This window comes from Dasypus novemcinctus, chromosome 9 (genome assembly GCF_030445035.2).
Source record: "Dasypus novemcinctus isolate mDasNov1 chromosome 9, mDasNov1.1.hap2, whole genome shotgun sequence".
Lineage (NCBI taxonomy): Eukaryota > Metazoa > Chordata > Mammalia > Cingulata > Dasypodidae > Dasypus > Dasypus novemcinctus.
Window position 1 is genome coordinate 79,782,068 of NC_080681.1, and position 16,664 is coordinate 79,798,731.

The 16,664-nt window shown below is 44.0% G+C and overlaps 1 protein-coding gene across 1 annotated transcript; it reads left to right on the forward strand.

Annotated features, from left to right (window-relative positions):
• The first annotated feature begins 584 nt into the window (after positions 1–584).
• On the forward strand, positions 585–16,648 carry COA7 (cytochrome c oxidase assembly factor 7). Its single transcript, XM_004476514.5, has 3 exons — positions 585–763; positions 3,657–3,797; positions 15,402–16,648. Exons 1-3 carry the CDS (start codon positions 658–660, stop codon positions 15,848–15,850), a joined length of 696 nt encoding a protein of 231 aa, XP_004476571.1. The 5' UTR covers positions 585–657; the 3' UTR covers positions 15,851–16,648.
• Positions 16,649–16,664: the final 16 nt, after the last annotated feature.

Genomic DNA, 16,664 nt, shown 5'->3' on the forward strand with positions numbered 1-16,664 from the left:
ACTGTTCCAGTCATCAACTCCCAAAGCCATTCTTTCATTAGGTCATTCATACTGAAAAGAAGGGTGGATATGGTAAGAATATACATGAGCCAGACCTCCCATTGCACTTGTACAGGTTTATGATTATTGGTTTTTCCAGCTGTGCTTTGCAATCACAATAATGCTTTCTGAATGAATCAGTGAATGAATGTCTTCATACCAAACTGATGGCTCATTGACGGCAGGGACCATACTTCCTAGCTGTTACAGTGCTAGAACCAAGGTACACAATAGGTGCTTTGGGATTATGTAACGAATGAATGAATGGAAGAATGAATCAATGACTGCAGGCGGAAAATCAATAAGGGCACAAAGTGGGCACGGATAAAGGGGGCAAAAACACCACCAGCTTTTTTTTTGGAATTTTTCGGAAAGAACTTGATGGCCAAAGGCTTTAACCACTCGAGGACTCACCAGCAGCCCGGGTTTGCAGCGCGACGCCTTTAGCCCCAACGCGGCTAGCTCTGACCTCGGCGCTCCGCCCCACAGCCCTCGCCCCGCCTCCAGGCCTGGCTCACGTGATCGTGCGGCGGGTTTACGGCCGGGTGGGGGCGGAGCCTCTGAAGGATCCCGGCTGGGTGAGCAAAGCCGCGTGGGTACCCCGGCTGGGCAAGAGGTATGGCCGGCGTGGTGGACTTTCAGGACGAGGAACAAGTGAAGGCCTTTCTAGAGAACATGGAGGTGGAGTGCAACTATCAGTGCTACCGCGAGAAGGACCCGGACGGTGAGCGCCGCCGTGGGGCTGGAGGCGGTCCGGAAAATAGCCGGTGCACCTGGGAAAGAAGCGGGGGCAGAAGGTGTCACGTGGCGGGCTGTCACGCGTTGGGACGAAGGCTTTTGTGGGCTTCACGACCCTGTGTGTGTGTCGGGGCGGGGAGAGTGTTGGGTCACACGAGGACCTGCAGGGCTCGCAGGAAGAAGGTTCTGCCCGGGCTGAACCTTGACGTGGGGGCGGGGAAGGAAAAGATGTGTGTGCATTGGGTATTGAGCAGAGAGGCTGTGGGTACAGCAGTGAACAGATAAAATTCCCTGTTCTCATGGATCTTGTATTTGGGGAGAATCGGGCATAAAAGTAAGGAAATAAATGAAGTAGTGTATTGGAAAGTATTAAGTGCAATGGGAAGAAGAACCGGGCGAGGGACATCAGTTCAAGAGTGCAATTTTAAATTGAGCGCTCTGGGAAAACCACGGAGAAAGAGACATTTGAACACCGTGGTGAAGATAAGAGAGTGAATCATGCAGAGCTATACCAGATGGAGGAAACAGCTAATGAAAAGGCCCTGGGCCAGGAATGTAACCAGTTTCTTCTTTTAACATTTAGTGTACTGAGTGTATGGGTGGATGTTGGTTTCCAGAGGGGGTGGTTTTCTTTTTTTTTAAGAGGGGAAAATGGCTCTGGCCTTACGTTCTACGTGCTTGCAGTCTGGGTACTAGAACAGAATGGCTTTTTTTTTTTTTTTTTCAATTGACTCACTACCTAGAGTTGCTTTGCACGATGATTGCGATTTGGTGGTAGGGAAAGGACTTCTGAGGGAGGTTTGAAGGGACAGGTAAGTTCTGGTTATGGGGGAGATGGTGGGAGAAGATGCTGTTTTTTGGAAGGTTGAAGTAAGGATGTAGTCAGAATTAAGCTTGAAGAGGGCATTCTGGGGCCAGTGTGCCAGTCTCTGAATGTCAGGGTAAGGAATTTAAACTTTATTTTACATAGGCAGTGGAGAGTCATGTATGTTGTTTGAAGAGAGAGTTCAGAGTGGTGTACTTGTGGAGAATATATGGAAAAATGGAGGAGGGAAGGGTGACTGTATAAGAATGACTGGCTACAGCAATGTTAAAAGAACCTGAGAGGAGATTGTAGTTGTAATAGCTACTGATAACAGTCGTTTTCTTGAAAGGCATCATAATCTCTCACCTGGTATATTTGTTTCCCATCTGCTACCGTGGGTTGGCTTAAACAACCAAGATTTATTGGCTTGTGGTTTTGAGGGCTAGGAGTCCAAAATTGAGGCATCAGCCAGGCAGTCCTTTTTCCTTGAAGACTGTGGTGTTCTGGGGATGGCTGCCAGTGATCCTTAGTTCTTGGCTTTTCTGTCACATGGCGATGCCTTCTTTCTCCTCCAGGTTCTGTTGACTTCCAGCTTCTCCCTGGTTTTTCTGTGACCTTCTCTATAAAGCTTCCCATAATTGGATTAAGACCCATCCTGATTCAGTTGGCCACACCTTAACTAAATATAACCTCATCAAAAGATTATAGTTACAGTGGGTTCATACCCACAGGAATGGGTTAAGATTAAGAACATATTTTTCTCAGGTGTATAATTTAATCTGCCACATCTGCGGTAGCCTTCTAACTAGTCTTTTCTACCTTAACATCCTTATAGTCTATTCTCTACTTGCAAAGAGGTATTTTAATTTTTATATTATTATATTGTTTGTTTATTAGGTTTTTAAATAACAGAAATAACATGTATTATCCCCTCATACACTTAACTTCCTCTGTACTCACCCAGACGTATGCAAGCATAAATACCAGAGTGACCTTTTAAAAATGTAAATTGGATCATATCACTCCCCTGCCTAAAATCTTCATGCAGTTTCCTCTTGCTTTTGGAATAAAATCCTAACTTCCTCCTATGTTCCCTGCCTTACTCTCTTTATTCCTTGCCTCTTAACTTCTCATTTCAGCTGCATTATACTTTGTGTCAAGCTTTGCCTCATTTAGGTCTTTGTGTTTACTACCTGTACTTGGGACTTTCTGACCCCATCTCACTTCAGTGTCTTTCATTCAGGTGTTAGCTCAGACATCACCTCCTCAGTGAGGCCCTCCCTGATTGTTCAATTTGTGTTAACAATTTCCCCAACATGCACAGCAAACTACATATCATCCTGTTTTATTTCATCCATAACATTTATTACTGTTTGAAAACTACTTGTTCTTTTATTTACTTATTGTTTCCTTCCCAGGAGTATAAATTTTAGGAGGGCAAGTGACTGTATCCCCAGAATCTAGAATAGTGTATATTAATGCACGTAGATGCCCAAAACTTGTTATTTGAAAATGAATGACAGATGATATGCAGTGTAATTGGGATGAAGAGGAGAGGAAAGAGGGGCCCATTGTTAAGGAGGAAGACTCAGTAGGACTGGGAGATTGTCAAGGAGGGGGAGACCATTTCCAGCTCCTTTGGTAGCTGCCATCCCTTCTCTTTCTTGGACCTTAATGTTCCCTGTTTGGCCACAGAGTAAGGTATAGTCATCACAGCATCCCTTTTTTGCTGCTACAAACATTACCTGGGTTCCTTTTGGTTTTCAGTGTTCTACTGCTGAATTTCATGAGGGGACATTCCAGAGGTGTCACACTATCAGTCCTGGAAGTCGGGGTCCTTGGGCCTGGAGGTTAGGGAGCAAAAGGGCTGGTGAATAGTCCAGCTGGTGCAGGGGCCAAGGTCTTCCCAGTCCCTGCATTACTCAGCCCCTGCCTAAGGGGAGATGATGCCGTTTGGATGACTGACTGAACATCACCTGCCTTCTCTGTGGTAAGGTCAAGTCACCACCCCTGGGCTCTCCTCACCACAGAGCAGCATCTCCACACATGAGTAGCTCTTATGCTCTCCTCACAGGTTGCTATCGGCTGGTGGACTATTTGGAAGGGATCCAGAAGAATTTTGATGAGGCTGCCAAAGTGTTGAAATTCAACTGTGAAGAGAACCAGCACAGTGATAGCTGCTACAAACTGGGGGCCTATTATGTGACCGGGAAAGGTAAGGAGAGGCCTGCTTTCTTTGGTTCTTGTCGTTGACACCAATGCTGGCCCTACATTCAGGGCCTCTTGCTGAGCTCTCTTTGCAGAAGAGTTGGTTCTCACATTGTATTAGTCAGCCACAGGGGTACTGATGCAAAATACCAGAAATCTGCTGGCCATTATAAAGGGTATTTATATGGGGTAGGAGCTTACAGTTTCCAGGCCATAAAGCATAAGTTACTTCCCTCACTAAAGTCTATTTCCACGTGTTGGAGCAAGATGGCTGCTGACGTCTGTGAGGCTTCAGGCTTTGTCAGTTCCTCTGGGCTCAGCTCCTCTGTTTCCTCCACAAGGTCAGCTGTAGACTATCAGGTGAACGGCTCTGTCTCTTTCCCCGGACCTCCAGCTTAAGGCTTCAGCATCAAACTCTGACATCACAACTCCAACATCAGAAACCCTCAACTCTATTCTTTACCATGCCTTTTATCTGTGAGTCCCCAACCACGAAGGGGTGGGGACTCAACGCCCTAATTATAACTCAGTCATGCCCAGGTACAGATCAGATTACTAATTAATCCAATATCTAGTTTTGGAATTCATAACCATATCAAACTGCTACACACAGGCACTGGGAAAGCACATTGTGGGAAGTTTTGGAGATGAGACCAGCAGGGTGTTGGGGGAAGAGTGTAGCCTTTCAGGTTAGGCAGACCTGAGAGATTGCTCTTTGCAAGTAGTGGGACCTTGAGTCAGTCACTTTAACTCCATGCCTCAGTTTCATCACATGTAAAATGGGGGGAAGTAGTACTTGCCTCCTAGGGTTGTTTTGAGGATTGAATAGCATAGTATGGGTAAAGGCATCATCAGCAGTGTCTGCACAGAGTAAGGAATCAATACTTCCCTTTCTTTTCTCCTCATGCCCTAATTGCAGTTTTCACTGGTGTAATGTCCGAGTTATCTGTTGCTATGTAACAGATTACCCCAATAAATGTTTGTAGTCTCATAGTTTCATTGGGTTAGGAATTTAGAAGTGGCTTAGTTGAAGGGTGCTGGCTGTAGTCTCTCAGGAGTTTACAATTAAGACATCAGCCAGTGCTGCAGTCATTTGGAGGTTTGAGCGGAGCTGGAGGATCCAGTTTTAAAATGGCCTTATTCTTCACTTTGGTGATGGCTTCAGTTCCTTGGCACATGAATCTCTCCAGCTGGCTTCTTGAGTGTCCTCATGACATGGCAGCTGGCTTCTCCCAGAACAAGGGATCTAAGAGAGAGAGCAAGATGGAATCCATGATGTCTTTTATGATCTACTCTTTTTTTAAAAAAGATTTATTTATTTATTTATTTCTCTCCCCTCTCCCCCCTTACCCCCCCCCCCCCCCCACCGCCCCGGTTGTCTGTGTCTTTTGCTGTGTCTTCTTTGTCTGCTTCTGTTGTTGTCAGCGGCACGGCCATCTATGTCTCTTTTTGTTGTGTCAGCTCTCTGTGTGTGCGGCGCCATTCTGGGCAGGCTGCACTTTCTTTCGCACTGGATGGTTCTCCTTACTGGGACACTCCTTGCGCGTAGGGCTCCCCTATGCATCCCCTGCACAGCACGACACTCCTTGCGCGCATCAGCACTGCACATGGGCCAGCTCCCTACAGGTCAAGGAAGCCTGGGTTTTTTTTTTGTTTTTTTTTTAATATCTTACTCTTTTTTTTTTTTTTTAATTCTTTTTTTTAAAAAATATTACATTCAAAAAATATGAGGTCCCATTCAACCCCACTGCCCCCACCCCCACTCCCCCCACAGCAACACTCTCTCCCATCATCATGACACATCCATTGCACCTGGTTAAGTACATCTCTGGGCATCGCTGCACCCCATAGTCAATGGTCCACATCATAGCCCACACTCTCCCACGTTCCATCCAGTGGGCCCTGGGGGGATCTACAATGTCCTGTAGTTGTCCGTGAAGCATCACCCAGGACAACTCCAAGTCCCGAAAACGCCTCCTCATCTCATCTCTTCCTCCCATTCCCCGCACCCAGCAGCCACCATGGCCACCCTTCCCACACCAATGCCACATTTTCTCTGTGGACATTGGATTGGTTGTGTCCATTGCACATCTCTGTCAAGTGGGGGCTTAGATTCCACATGGATACTGGATGCAATCCTCCTGCTTTCAGTTGTAGGCACTCTAGGCTCCATGGTGTGGTGGTTGACCTTCTTCAACTCCATGTTAGCTGAGTGGGGTAAGTCCAATAAATCAGAGTGTAGGAGCTGAGGGAAGCCTGGGGTTTGAACTGCGGACCTCCCATGTGGTAGGCAAACGCCGTATATATTGGGCCAAGTCCGCTTCCCGATTATGAACTTTCTGAGGAGGGTATGATTGGTTTATTCCTGGTTCCCAGTGTCCTTCCAAAACCTGGTTTAGAAAGGTGTTGAGGGAAATCTTGATGAAGATGCTTTACTAATTCTCTGAAGCTATGTGAACCATTTCTGCTTTCACAGGGAAAATGGGGTCTATAGTGGTCTCTTTTAAAGAAGAGTTAAGCATCCACAGGAATATCTGCTTTCTTTGCTGGAACAGAAGGGTATTTTGTTGACCTAGGAATTTACCTCTTAGTATCCTTTCCTTAGGAAGTAACTAGAAATGCAGATATGTAGATAGATATTCACCTGCCCATTATCTGTAGAAATTTATTATTATCTTTGAGGTACCAGGGATTGAACCCAGGACCTCATATATGGGAAGGAGGCACTTAACCACTGAGCTTATATATACACCCCAATGAGTGTTTTTGTTTGTTTTTAGGAGATACCAGGGATCAAATACAAGACCTCATACATGGGAAGCAGGAACTCAGCCACTTGAGCTACATCCACTCCCCCAAATTTATTTTTGTTAGTTTATAATTCACAGTAATATAAATTTATAAACAACAACAAACTGTGTCCCAACGATTGAAGCTTAATTAAATAAATAATGGTGCTTCTATTGAGTGGAATGTTATACAGCCATTAAAAAATATTTCTAAATAATTTTCTGTGATAATGGAGAAATGGTTATGATACAATGATTAGTGATGAAAACTGAAGAAAAATTATACATGTGTTAACTCAGAAACATACTACAATGTGCAAAAGAAAAAGTTCTTAGCTTTTGTCTCTGGATAAGTGTCTTGGTAGAGTTTTGCGTTCCTTTTGTCTATACCTTATTTCACTGTTTTTTACAAAGACTTTGAGTACCTTATATAAACGGGGAAAACAGAAGAGACTCAAATTATTTTCCTACCTCTTATTGAAGACCTTGTGTTATTTAATGATTAATGAGGCTTAATTTTTGCTAAAGTGATCCTTTGTTGAGCAAACTTTTAGTGTCTTTTGAGTAAGAAGGGGGGGCATGTAAAGAAAGATCAGCCCACTCCAACATAGGTGTCAGGGTCACCAGCATTAAGTACGACTCAGGCTCTGATGGGAAGATGTTTACTCACATGGAGGAGAAACAGAGCAAGATCAACCTCATGAGCAGGCGTCAGTTCCTTATAGCTGGTCTCAGTGCTAGCTGACATCTCCCTAGATGTTCTCTGTACCCTATCCCTCCTTGTGGGTGTGTGCCATTGTGGAGGAACCCCGCTTCCTCCCCACCAGGGATACATATACCACCAGGGTATGAGCAGGATGTCATAAAACATGTCTGACCAAAATCAGGCCATTTCTAGTGAATATTTGCATGTGCTCAGGACATTAGCAGTATGAAAGAAATGTTCCAGCTGTCCCCTTATCTACTAGGGGATTATGTTTTAGCTCCTGGTTCTGAGCCAGGATGTATTTGTGGGTCTCAGTGAAAAGCAGCAGGTCATACTAGGACTGCCACCTACCACATACCTAATATACAGTGAAGCACTGAATTAGATACAGAACAATGGAGAGGAGAAATATATCAATACCTGTTGTACCTGGGAGAGCTTGGTAAACATCTTCGGAGAGAGATGTGAAGGACTGGAGAAGTTCAGTGTTGGGAGCATGACAGGGCGTGCTGTCAGGAAGGAGGAGGGAGCATTGGGACTAGTCCTTGAAAAAACAGATTTTGTTTGGTGGAAGTAGAATAGAGTATGTCCCAGGCAGAGAGAAGGTGAACAGGTATGAAAGATCACAGAGTTTATAAAGAATAATACTTAATCCTCTGTTAAGCTGGAATTCTTAAATACGAGAAATTTTTCCAGGTGTAACTAAAATGGTCACAGAAAACCTTGCTAGCCGATCTTCGCTAATCGAGTTCTTTGGACTGTTGTTTAGCATACTTTCGCCCTACCATAACTATAAGCCAGTACTGTTGCTTCTCTCTGCCTATTTCTGAGCCAAAGGATATTGCTTTTTTGTTCCCCCTCTGTTCAAGAAAGCCCACTCACTCATGCCTTGCCGCCGTGGAGGTGCACGGAGGTGGAGGCTTCAGGGATCTCAAGATTCGGCTCCACCCGTAACCCACTGCCATGGCTGAGGAAGGCATTGTTGCTGGAGGTGTAACAGACATTAACACCGCGTTACAAGAGGTGCTAAGGACTGTCCTCATCCACGATGGCCTAGCACGTGGAGTCCGCGAAGCTGCCACAGCCTTCAACAAGCGCCAAGCCTGTCTTTGTGTGCTTGCTCCAACCATGATGAACCTGTGTATGTCAAGCTGGTGGAGGCCCTTTGTGCTGAGCACCAAATCAACCTAATTAAGGTTGATGACAGCAAGAAACTAGGCGAATGGGTCGGCCTCTGTAAAATCGACAGAGGGCAAACCCCGTAAAGTAGTTGGCTGCAGTTGTGTGGTTGTTAAGGACTATGGCAAAGATCTCAGGCAAAGAATGTCATCGAAGAATATTTCAAATGCAAGAAATGAACAAATAAAAAACTTTACTCTCAAAAAAAAAAGGAAAGCCCACTTAGTGTCCTTTCTTGACACATACTTTATGAAAGTGATAGTTTAGAACAGGAGAAGGAGTGGGCAGTCAGAGAGTTCACTTTTTGTCCTGGTTTGAACAATAATTGACACTGGGCCTCAGGCAAGCATTTTTCTCATCAGCAAAATGACAGTAATAGAATCTACCTATACTGTCTTTATAGGATTTTTGAACATCAAATGAGATCACGGATGTGACTGCTTTGTTAAATTATAAAACATTCTATCAGTGTGATCAAGTCTGGTCTGGGCACTGCAGATGTAATTTTAGGTTGCATAGTCAGAGTGACCCAGGAAATGTTTGGCCAGATGTTTCCATTTATGAAATCAGCTCTGTATGAAGCAACCTAAATGTTCAAAAAAAGGAAATGTAAAGTAACTTTGCTACATCTCTTTGAAATATAATGCAGCCAGTAAAACAGATGTTAAAAAGAGTTTGTGGTTTTTTTTTGTTTTTTTTTTTTAATTTTAGGAAGTACCAGGGATTGAACCAGGGACCTGGTACATGGGAAGCAGGCGCTCAATCACTGAGCTACATCTGCTCCCCAAGAAGTGTTTCTAATGGGGAATGAAGAAGGCTTATAATTACAATATGTAAAAACAAGCCCAAACTGCATGGGTACTGGGAAGAAATACCCCAAAAGTAAAGAGACATGGTCTCAAGTGGTGATAAATGTTTTTATTTTTCTTCTTTTTATTGAGGGTCCTCAATTTCCTCTTCTAAAATGTAGGATTACTTTAGAGGAAGAAATGGAGATTCAGATAAGTTAATAATTACAAGCAAATCTTTATCTCTAGTCCAGACTGCTTAGTTGGCTGCTTACTAGACAATTCAGACTTGAGTTCTTACAGGCATCTCAAACATAACATGTTCATTATGGGACTCAAAATTTTTTTCTGTCTCCTAATTTATTAATGCCCCATTTGTCTTCCACTTTAGCAAATGACATCTCTATCTAGTAGCTCATGGCCAGTCTACTTCCAAAATATTTCTGTATCTGCTACTCCTCTCTCTGCTGCTGTCCAAGCCACTGTCCTCTCCTGCTTAGTTAAGGAGATTCATGAAAGTCTCCAGTGTTCTTTCTACCATGCAACTAGAATGAACTTTTAAAATATAAGCCATGGATTGGATAAAACCTATTGAAGCAATTGCTTTCAGACATTGGGCTACTGGTAGTGAAGGACTATGACCCTAGAGATAAGGGAAACACACAGAGTGAGCCCCACCTACAATGCTTGCTTTCTACCTGGAGGTAATTTCCAGACTAGGCTCATAGAGGTGGAGGCCAAGCAGAGTATAGCAGTCTTACTGAACTGAAGGGGCAGAGATCAAGGTTTAGGGCTGATGAGGCAGCTGGAGTTGTGGGGCAAGAAAGGAAGGAGCTACACAGAGAAGGAGCTCCAGAGATCCATATGAGGTCCTCTTAAGACCGTGGCCCAGTGTTAAGCTACACAGATTCAGTGAATATGTATTGGCATTCCAGAAGGAGAGAGAGATTGGTGCAGAAAACATATTTGAAGAAATAAGGGCTGAAAATTTTCCAAATTTGATGAAAAATATCAGCTGTCAGATTCACTAAACTCAAACAGGATTAAAAAAATCAGGGCAGGGAAAAAAATCACATTTAAGCATATTATAGTTAATTTGCTGAAAACCAAACATAAAGAGAAAAAAGTCTTAAAAGTAGGCAGAGAAAAAGACCTGTTACATTCAGGAGAAAAATGGTAAAAGTTACCACTCCTCAACAAATTCCAAATTTTTAATGTTTTTTTAATAATATCTTCATAACTTTAGGAGTTTATTTTAGGAAACTTATTCATGGTAAAGAAATAATTATTTGAAGTTCAGCAATTTCTTTAGTTTTACTTCTGTTTAATTTCTTTCTGATAAATGCAAATGACTTTAAAAAAAAACTTTCAAAGTACTTCTATTGAACTATCCATTCAGTCAGCAGCATTTGATTTAGGTACATTCTATCAAGATATTTGGAATGATGTTCATGCAGTGATAATGATGATTATATCTAGCTGGTGAATTTGGAGTGATATGTTTAAAAGCTAATGTTCCCTGACTAGCCAAAACAATCTGAAAGAGAAAAACAAAGTTGAAAGACTGACACTTTCTGATTTCAAAACTTTCTTCAGGGGAAGTGGATGTGGCTCAACTGATAGAGCATCTGGCTACTATTAGGAGGTCTAGAGTTCAAACCCAGGGCCTCCTGACCCATGTGGTGAGCTGGCCCATGCTCAGTGCTGATGCGTGCAGGGAGTGCCTTGCCATGCAGGGGTGTCCCCGTGTAGGAGAGCCCCATGCACAAGGAGTGCGCCCCGCAAAGAGAGCTGCCCTGAGTGAAAAAAGCACAGCCTGCCCAGGAGTGGCGCCACATACACAGAGAGCTGACACAGCAAAATGACTCAACAAAAAGAGACACAGATTCCCGGTGCTGCCTAGAATGCAAGCGGGCACAGAAGAAAACACAGCCAAGTGGACACAAGAGAGCAGATAATGGGAGGGGGGAAGGGGAGAGAAATAAATAAAATCTTTAAGAAAAAAAATTTGCTACAAAGCTAATATAATCAAAGCAATGTGATACTGGCATAAGGATAGATACTATAGATCAGAGGAATAGAACTGAAAGTCCCAAAATAAGCTTGTACATCTAGTATTATTTGATTTTCAGTAAAGACTATTGAATGGGGAAAGACTAGGTCTTCAGCAAATGATGCTGGGACAACTAGTCAAATGCAAAAGAATAAAATTGGACTTCTACCTTATAGTATATACAAAAATCAACTCAAAATAGCTAAGAGCTAAACTATTAAACTCTTAGGAGAAAGCATAAGAGTAAATCTTCATGGGAGGTGGATTTGGCTCTCTTGATAATGCATCTGCCTACCACATGGGAGATCCAGGGTTCAACCCCAGGGCCTCCTGACCCATGTGGAGCTGGCCCATGTGCAGTGCTGATGTGCACAAGGAGTGCCGTGCCACACGGGTGTCCCCTACATAGGGAGCCCCATGCGCAAGGAATGCACCCTGTAAAGAGAGCTGCCCCGCATGAAAAAAAAGTGCAGACTGCCCAGGAGTGGTGCCACATACACCAAGAGTTGACACAACAAGATGACGCAACAAAAAAGAGACACAATTTCCCGGTGCCGCTGACAAGAATACAAGCAGACACAGAAGAAAACACAGCCAATGGACACAAAGAGCAGACAACGGGGGGAGGAGAATAGTAGAGAAAAAAAGAAGTAAATCTTCATGACCTTCAATTTGGTGATGGCTTCTTAGCCATGTAACAAGAAATAAAATAAACAGGACTTTGTCAACATTAAAAACTTTGGTACATCCAAAGATACTATCAAGAGTGTGAAAGCAAGCTGGCCCATGGAGAGCTGGTGCAACAAGATGGCGCAACAAAAAGAGACAACAAACCTGGGAGCTAAGGTGGCTCAAGCGATTGAGTGCCTCTTTCCCATGTCAGAAGGTCCCAGGATTGATTCCTGGTGCCTCCTAAAGAGAAGACAAGCAGACAGAAGAATGCACAGTGAATGGACACAGAGCAGTCAGCCAGTGCAAGTGGCCTGTGGGGCAGGGGAGATAAGTCTTTAAAAAAAAAAAGAGTGGCTAGGGCGATTTTTTTTATGGGTTGACATCACCAAAGTGGCAGAGTGGAACACTCCAGGGTTCCATCCACCCACAGAATCTTTAAACAACTAGCAAAACTGGCAGAACCATCTTCTTTAGGGCTTTGGAAAACAGTTAAATACTTGCAGTAACTGGGTAAATGCTGAATCAATTAATGGGCAACTTAAAAATAGTGGAAAACTTTATGATGCTATTAGTGGCTCTTCCCCCATTCTCTCCCTGCCTTAGGCAGAACCAGCCTGCACTCTAAGTGCTGGTCGCTTGTTCCACTTCCAGAGGGAGCAGAGTAACCCCTATGACATATTGGGGTGAATGCATGTCTGTACTAATCTCTGTTTACTATCTCAGAACTTGCCCCCCACAGAGAAGCATTTTGGGGGCAGCTAAATCAGTGTAAGTAACAGTCAAATTGCAGCAGCCCAGAGCAAAGAATTACCACCTCTGAGAGATACAATAAACAACTTTACTGGGAGGAAAGACTTTCATAGAAAGAAAAGGTGAAGTTCAGATCGATGTAACAGAGGGGGTGGGGTGGATTCTCAAGGCCCTGAGTGCATGCCCAGGACAAGATGCATGCTCAGAAAAGACCAGAGGGGATTCTGCATTTTCAAGTTGGGCTTTTCGTCACTTCATTGTTAGGAAGGCTAAGCTTTGAAGAAGAACACCAGCCAACACAAAACCAGTTTGCCAAGACTGTGAAGCGTGTTTTTTGCATTGGCTTGTTTTTAGCTCCTGGAATTCAAGGAAATCTGTCTTATCACTAGCTAAATACAAATTTTAAGGAGCAGACAGCTCAGGGATTAAATTTCAGAGTTAACACAGTCAAATATGAAAATGTACAGCCTGCAACAAAAGATTGCAAGGCATGTGGAAAACCAGTAAATGATGGCCCATCCAGAGGATCAAGATAAAACATAGAAGCCATCAACAAAGAAAGCAAACTTTGGGCAGAGCAGACAAAGACTTTTTAAAGAATGATCCTGTTTATATGAAACAGCCAGAATTCATAGAGCCAAAGAAATGGAAAACAAACTAGCGGTTTCCTGGGACTGGGGGAAGAGGGAAATGAGAAGGGACTGTTTTTAATGGGTACATGGTTTCCTTTTGGGGTGATGAAATGTCTTGGAACTACATAAAAGTGATGGTTACACAACATTGTGAATGTATTAAATGCCACCGAATTGTATACTTTAAAATGGTTAATGATTAATTTTCCAGGGAAACGGACTTTGGCCCAGCGGTTAGGGCGTCCGTCTACCATATGGGAGGTCCGCGGTTCAAACCCCGGGCCTCCTTGACCCGTGTGGAGCTGGCCATGCGCAGTGCTGATGCGCGCAAGGAGTGCCGTGCCACGCAAGGGTGTCCCCCGCGTGGGGGAGCCCCCACGCGCAAGGAGTGCGCCCGTGAGGAAAGCCGCCCAGCGTGAAAAGAAAGTGCAGCCTGCCCAGGAATGGCGCCGCCCACACTTCCTGTGCCGCTGACGACAACAGAAGCGGACAAAGAAACAAAAGCAGACAAAGAAACAAGACGCAACAAATAGACACCAAGAACAGACAACCAGGGGAGGGGGGGAAATTAAATAAATAAATAAATCTTTAAAAAAAAAAAAAATTTTCCAGTATGTGACTTTTACTTCAAAAATTCACTGTAAAAAAGTGTTAAAATTTTTTAAAAGGGGAGCAGTATAGCTCAGTGGTTGAAACCTATGCTTCCCACATACGAGGTCCCAGATTCAATTCCTGTCCCTGGTAACTCCAAAAAATTAAAAATAAATAAATTTAAAACTAATAATGTTAAAGGGAAGCAGCTGTGGCTCAATCAGTTGGGCTCCCGTCTACCATATGGGAGGCCCTGGGTTCGCGTCCTGGGGCCTCCTTGTGAAGGCAGGCTCGCCCGCACGCTGCGGAGAGCCACCAGCCCGCAAGCAGCACGGAGTGCTGCCTGACTCGCAAGCGCTGCAGAGAGCTAACTCAGTAAGGTGATGCAACAAAAATGGAGACAAGCAAAACCACAGAAGAACGCGCAGCGGATGGACACAGAGAGCAGACAGCAAGCAAGCCGCAAGGGGTGGGGGGAATAAAATAAAAATACAATACACTGAAGAACGCACAGCAAATGAACACAGAAAGCAGACAGCAAGCAAAAAGCCACGGGGGTTGGGGGGGAGGACAAAAAAATGTTAAAAAGAATTGAAATGTTTATAATGTTGGAGAATGGGTGATTGTACATGGAGGTGTGAAATTTTCCACAGAAATAAAAAGTTAGAAAAGAGTGCAAACCATGCTATGAACTCTGCTTAAAATAACCCATTAGCCATTTCCCTTTGCCTTTAGTGTTAAGTACAGGGTCCTTAAAGGCCCACCTGACCTTGCACAGTCTTGCCCTGGCCTGTCTCTCCAGCCTCCTTTCCCCAGTGATTTCTGGGTTCCAACCATGTTGGCGTCTTTCCTCTTTGTGTCCTATTCACACTCTTTGGAACAACTTCCACTCCATGTTCTTTTCCTTATTTTCTCCCATTAGATTAAAACCCAAATGTCACTTCCTTAGGGATGCTTCCTTGACCTTACCTCCTAGTCTAGGTCAGGTTCCATACACTTGTCACACTTTCTCACACTTAACTATACATTTTTTTTTGTGGTTGTTTGTCTCATTAAACTGTAAGATTCACAAGGGCAGGGACAACATCTATTCCAAAGAATCTAGCACAGTGGTTAGCAAATCGTAGACATTCAGTATGTATTCAGATTAACGAACATTTAATTATATTAGTGCTTATGAGGTGCTATGTACTTGCTACTTGCTATAATGCCATGAGGTAGATTTATCATTCCCATTTTCATCTACTTCCTCATAAAATAGTATTTGAACAAAAGATTCCATGGCCGAAAAAGCTGGGAGGCTGTGCACTGTACCAGGAAACCTTTCTTGCGTGCTTCCTAATCTCACAGTATATGAACTTTATTCAGAAAGTCTTCTGTAAGCTTGGCCTGAGATATTCAGGTTCTGTACTTGCTTGGGTTTACTTTTTTCTTTCCTTTCCTTCCTACAGGTGGACTGAGCCAGGACTTGAAAGCTGCCTCCAGGTGCTTTTTGATGGCATGTGAGAAGCCAGGAAAGAAGTCTGTGGAGGCATGTCACAATGTTGGTCTCCTGGCACATGATGGACAGGTCAATGAAGACGGCCAGCCCGACCTGGGGAAGGCCAGGGACTACTATACCAGGGCCTGTGATGGCAGCTATGCCAGCAGCTGCTTCAACCTCAGTGCCATGTTCCTCCAGGGTGCCCCCGGCTCCCCCAAGGACATGAGGCAGGCGTTGAAGTACTCCATGAAAGCCTGTGACCTGGGCCATGTCTGGGCCTGTGCCAATGCCAGCCGCATGTACAGGCTGGGGGATGGTGTCGATAAGGACGAGGCCAAAGCTGAGGAGCTAAAAAATCGGGCCCGGCAGCTGCACAAAGAGCAGCAGAAAAGTGTCCAGCCCTTAACGTTCGGCTAGTGTGGCCCACTCTCTGAGACAACAAACAGCTTGAGGCTGATACCTATTTTTTCTGAGACCGGTGATGCAGATCTTAGAGGTCAGCCTGCTGGAGCAGAAGACTTGGGTTTTATCAGTTACACAGAACGGTTGCTCCAGAGGTCACCAGTTGGGAAGAAGCCTACAAAGTTTTTATCAGTCATTACTCCTTTATCTGGGTGTGTTCTATGAAGACACCCAAATTTGGAAGGTCTTAGCTTTCACACTCTTGGAGCTCTGTGCAAACAGAGGACCTAGAGAATTGAGTGGTTGGGGGGAGGGACATAAATAACAGGAAGTTGGAGAAATTATTGGCCACAGGGCCTGAAGGAATCAGACTTTTTTTTTTTAAGTGAGAAGGCTTGAAAATAAGAAAGTATCTTGATTTACATAATAGAGGGCTTAAGGAACCTAGAACAGTTTAATAGTCACGACTGCCACCCTCTGACTTATGTAATTATTGATGTGGGCTTCCTTTTCTGCCTTTAGAAGAAGATCTTGAAATAAATTCTTAGGGGTCAGAAGGAACATGCAACACAAAGGTTAAAGGTCATGTTTCAAGGTTGCTAGAGATGAACTATAAGCTTGCCTTCCTCTAGAGGAGACATTCACATCCCCGGTCTACTCACCTGGCACTGCCCATCATTCTGAGTGAGCAGATATTATTCCCAAGGCAACTTCAGCTAGGAATTAGTGAGCAAGGACTTTGACTCATGTGTCACTCAGAACTGAACCTTTGTAACCTTTTTAACTGTCCCTGTAAATAAACTATTTTCAGTAGCTAATAGTTTGTGTT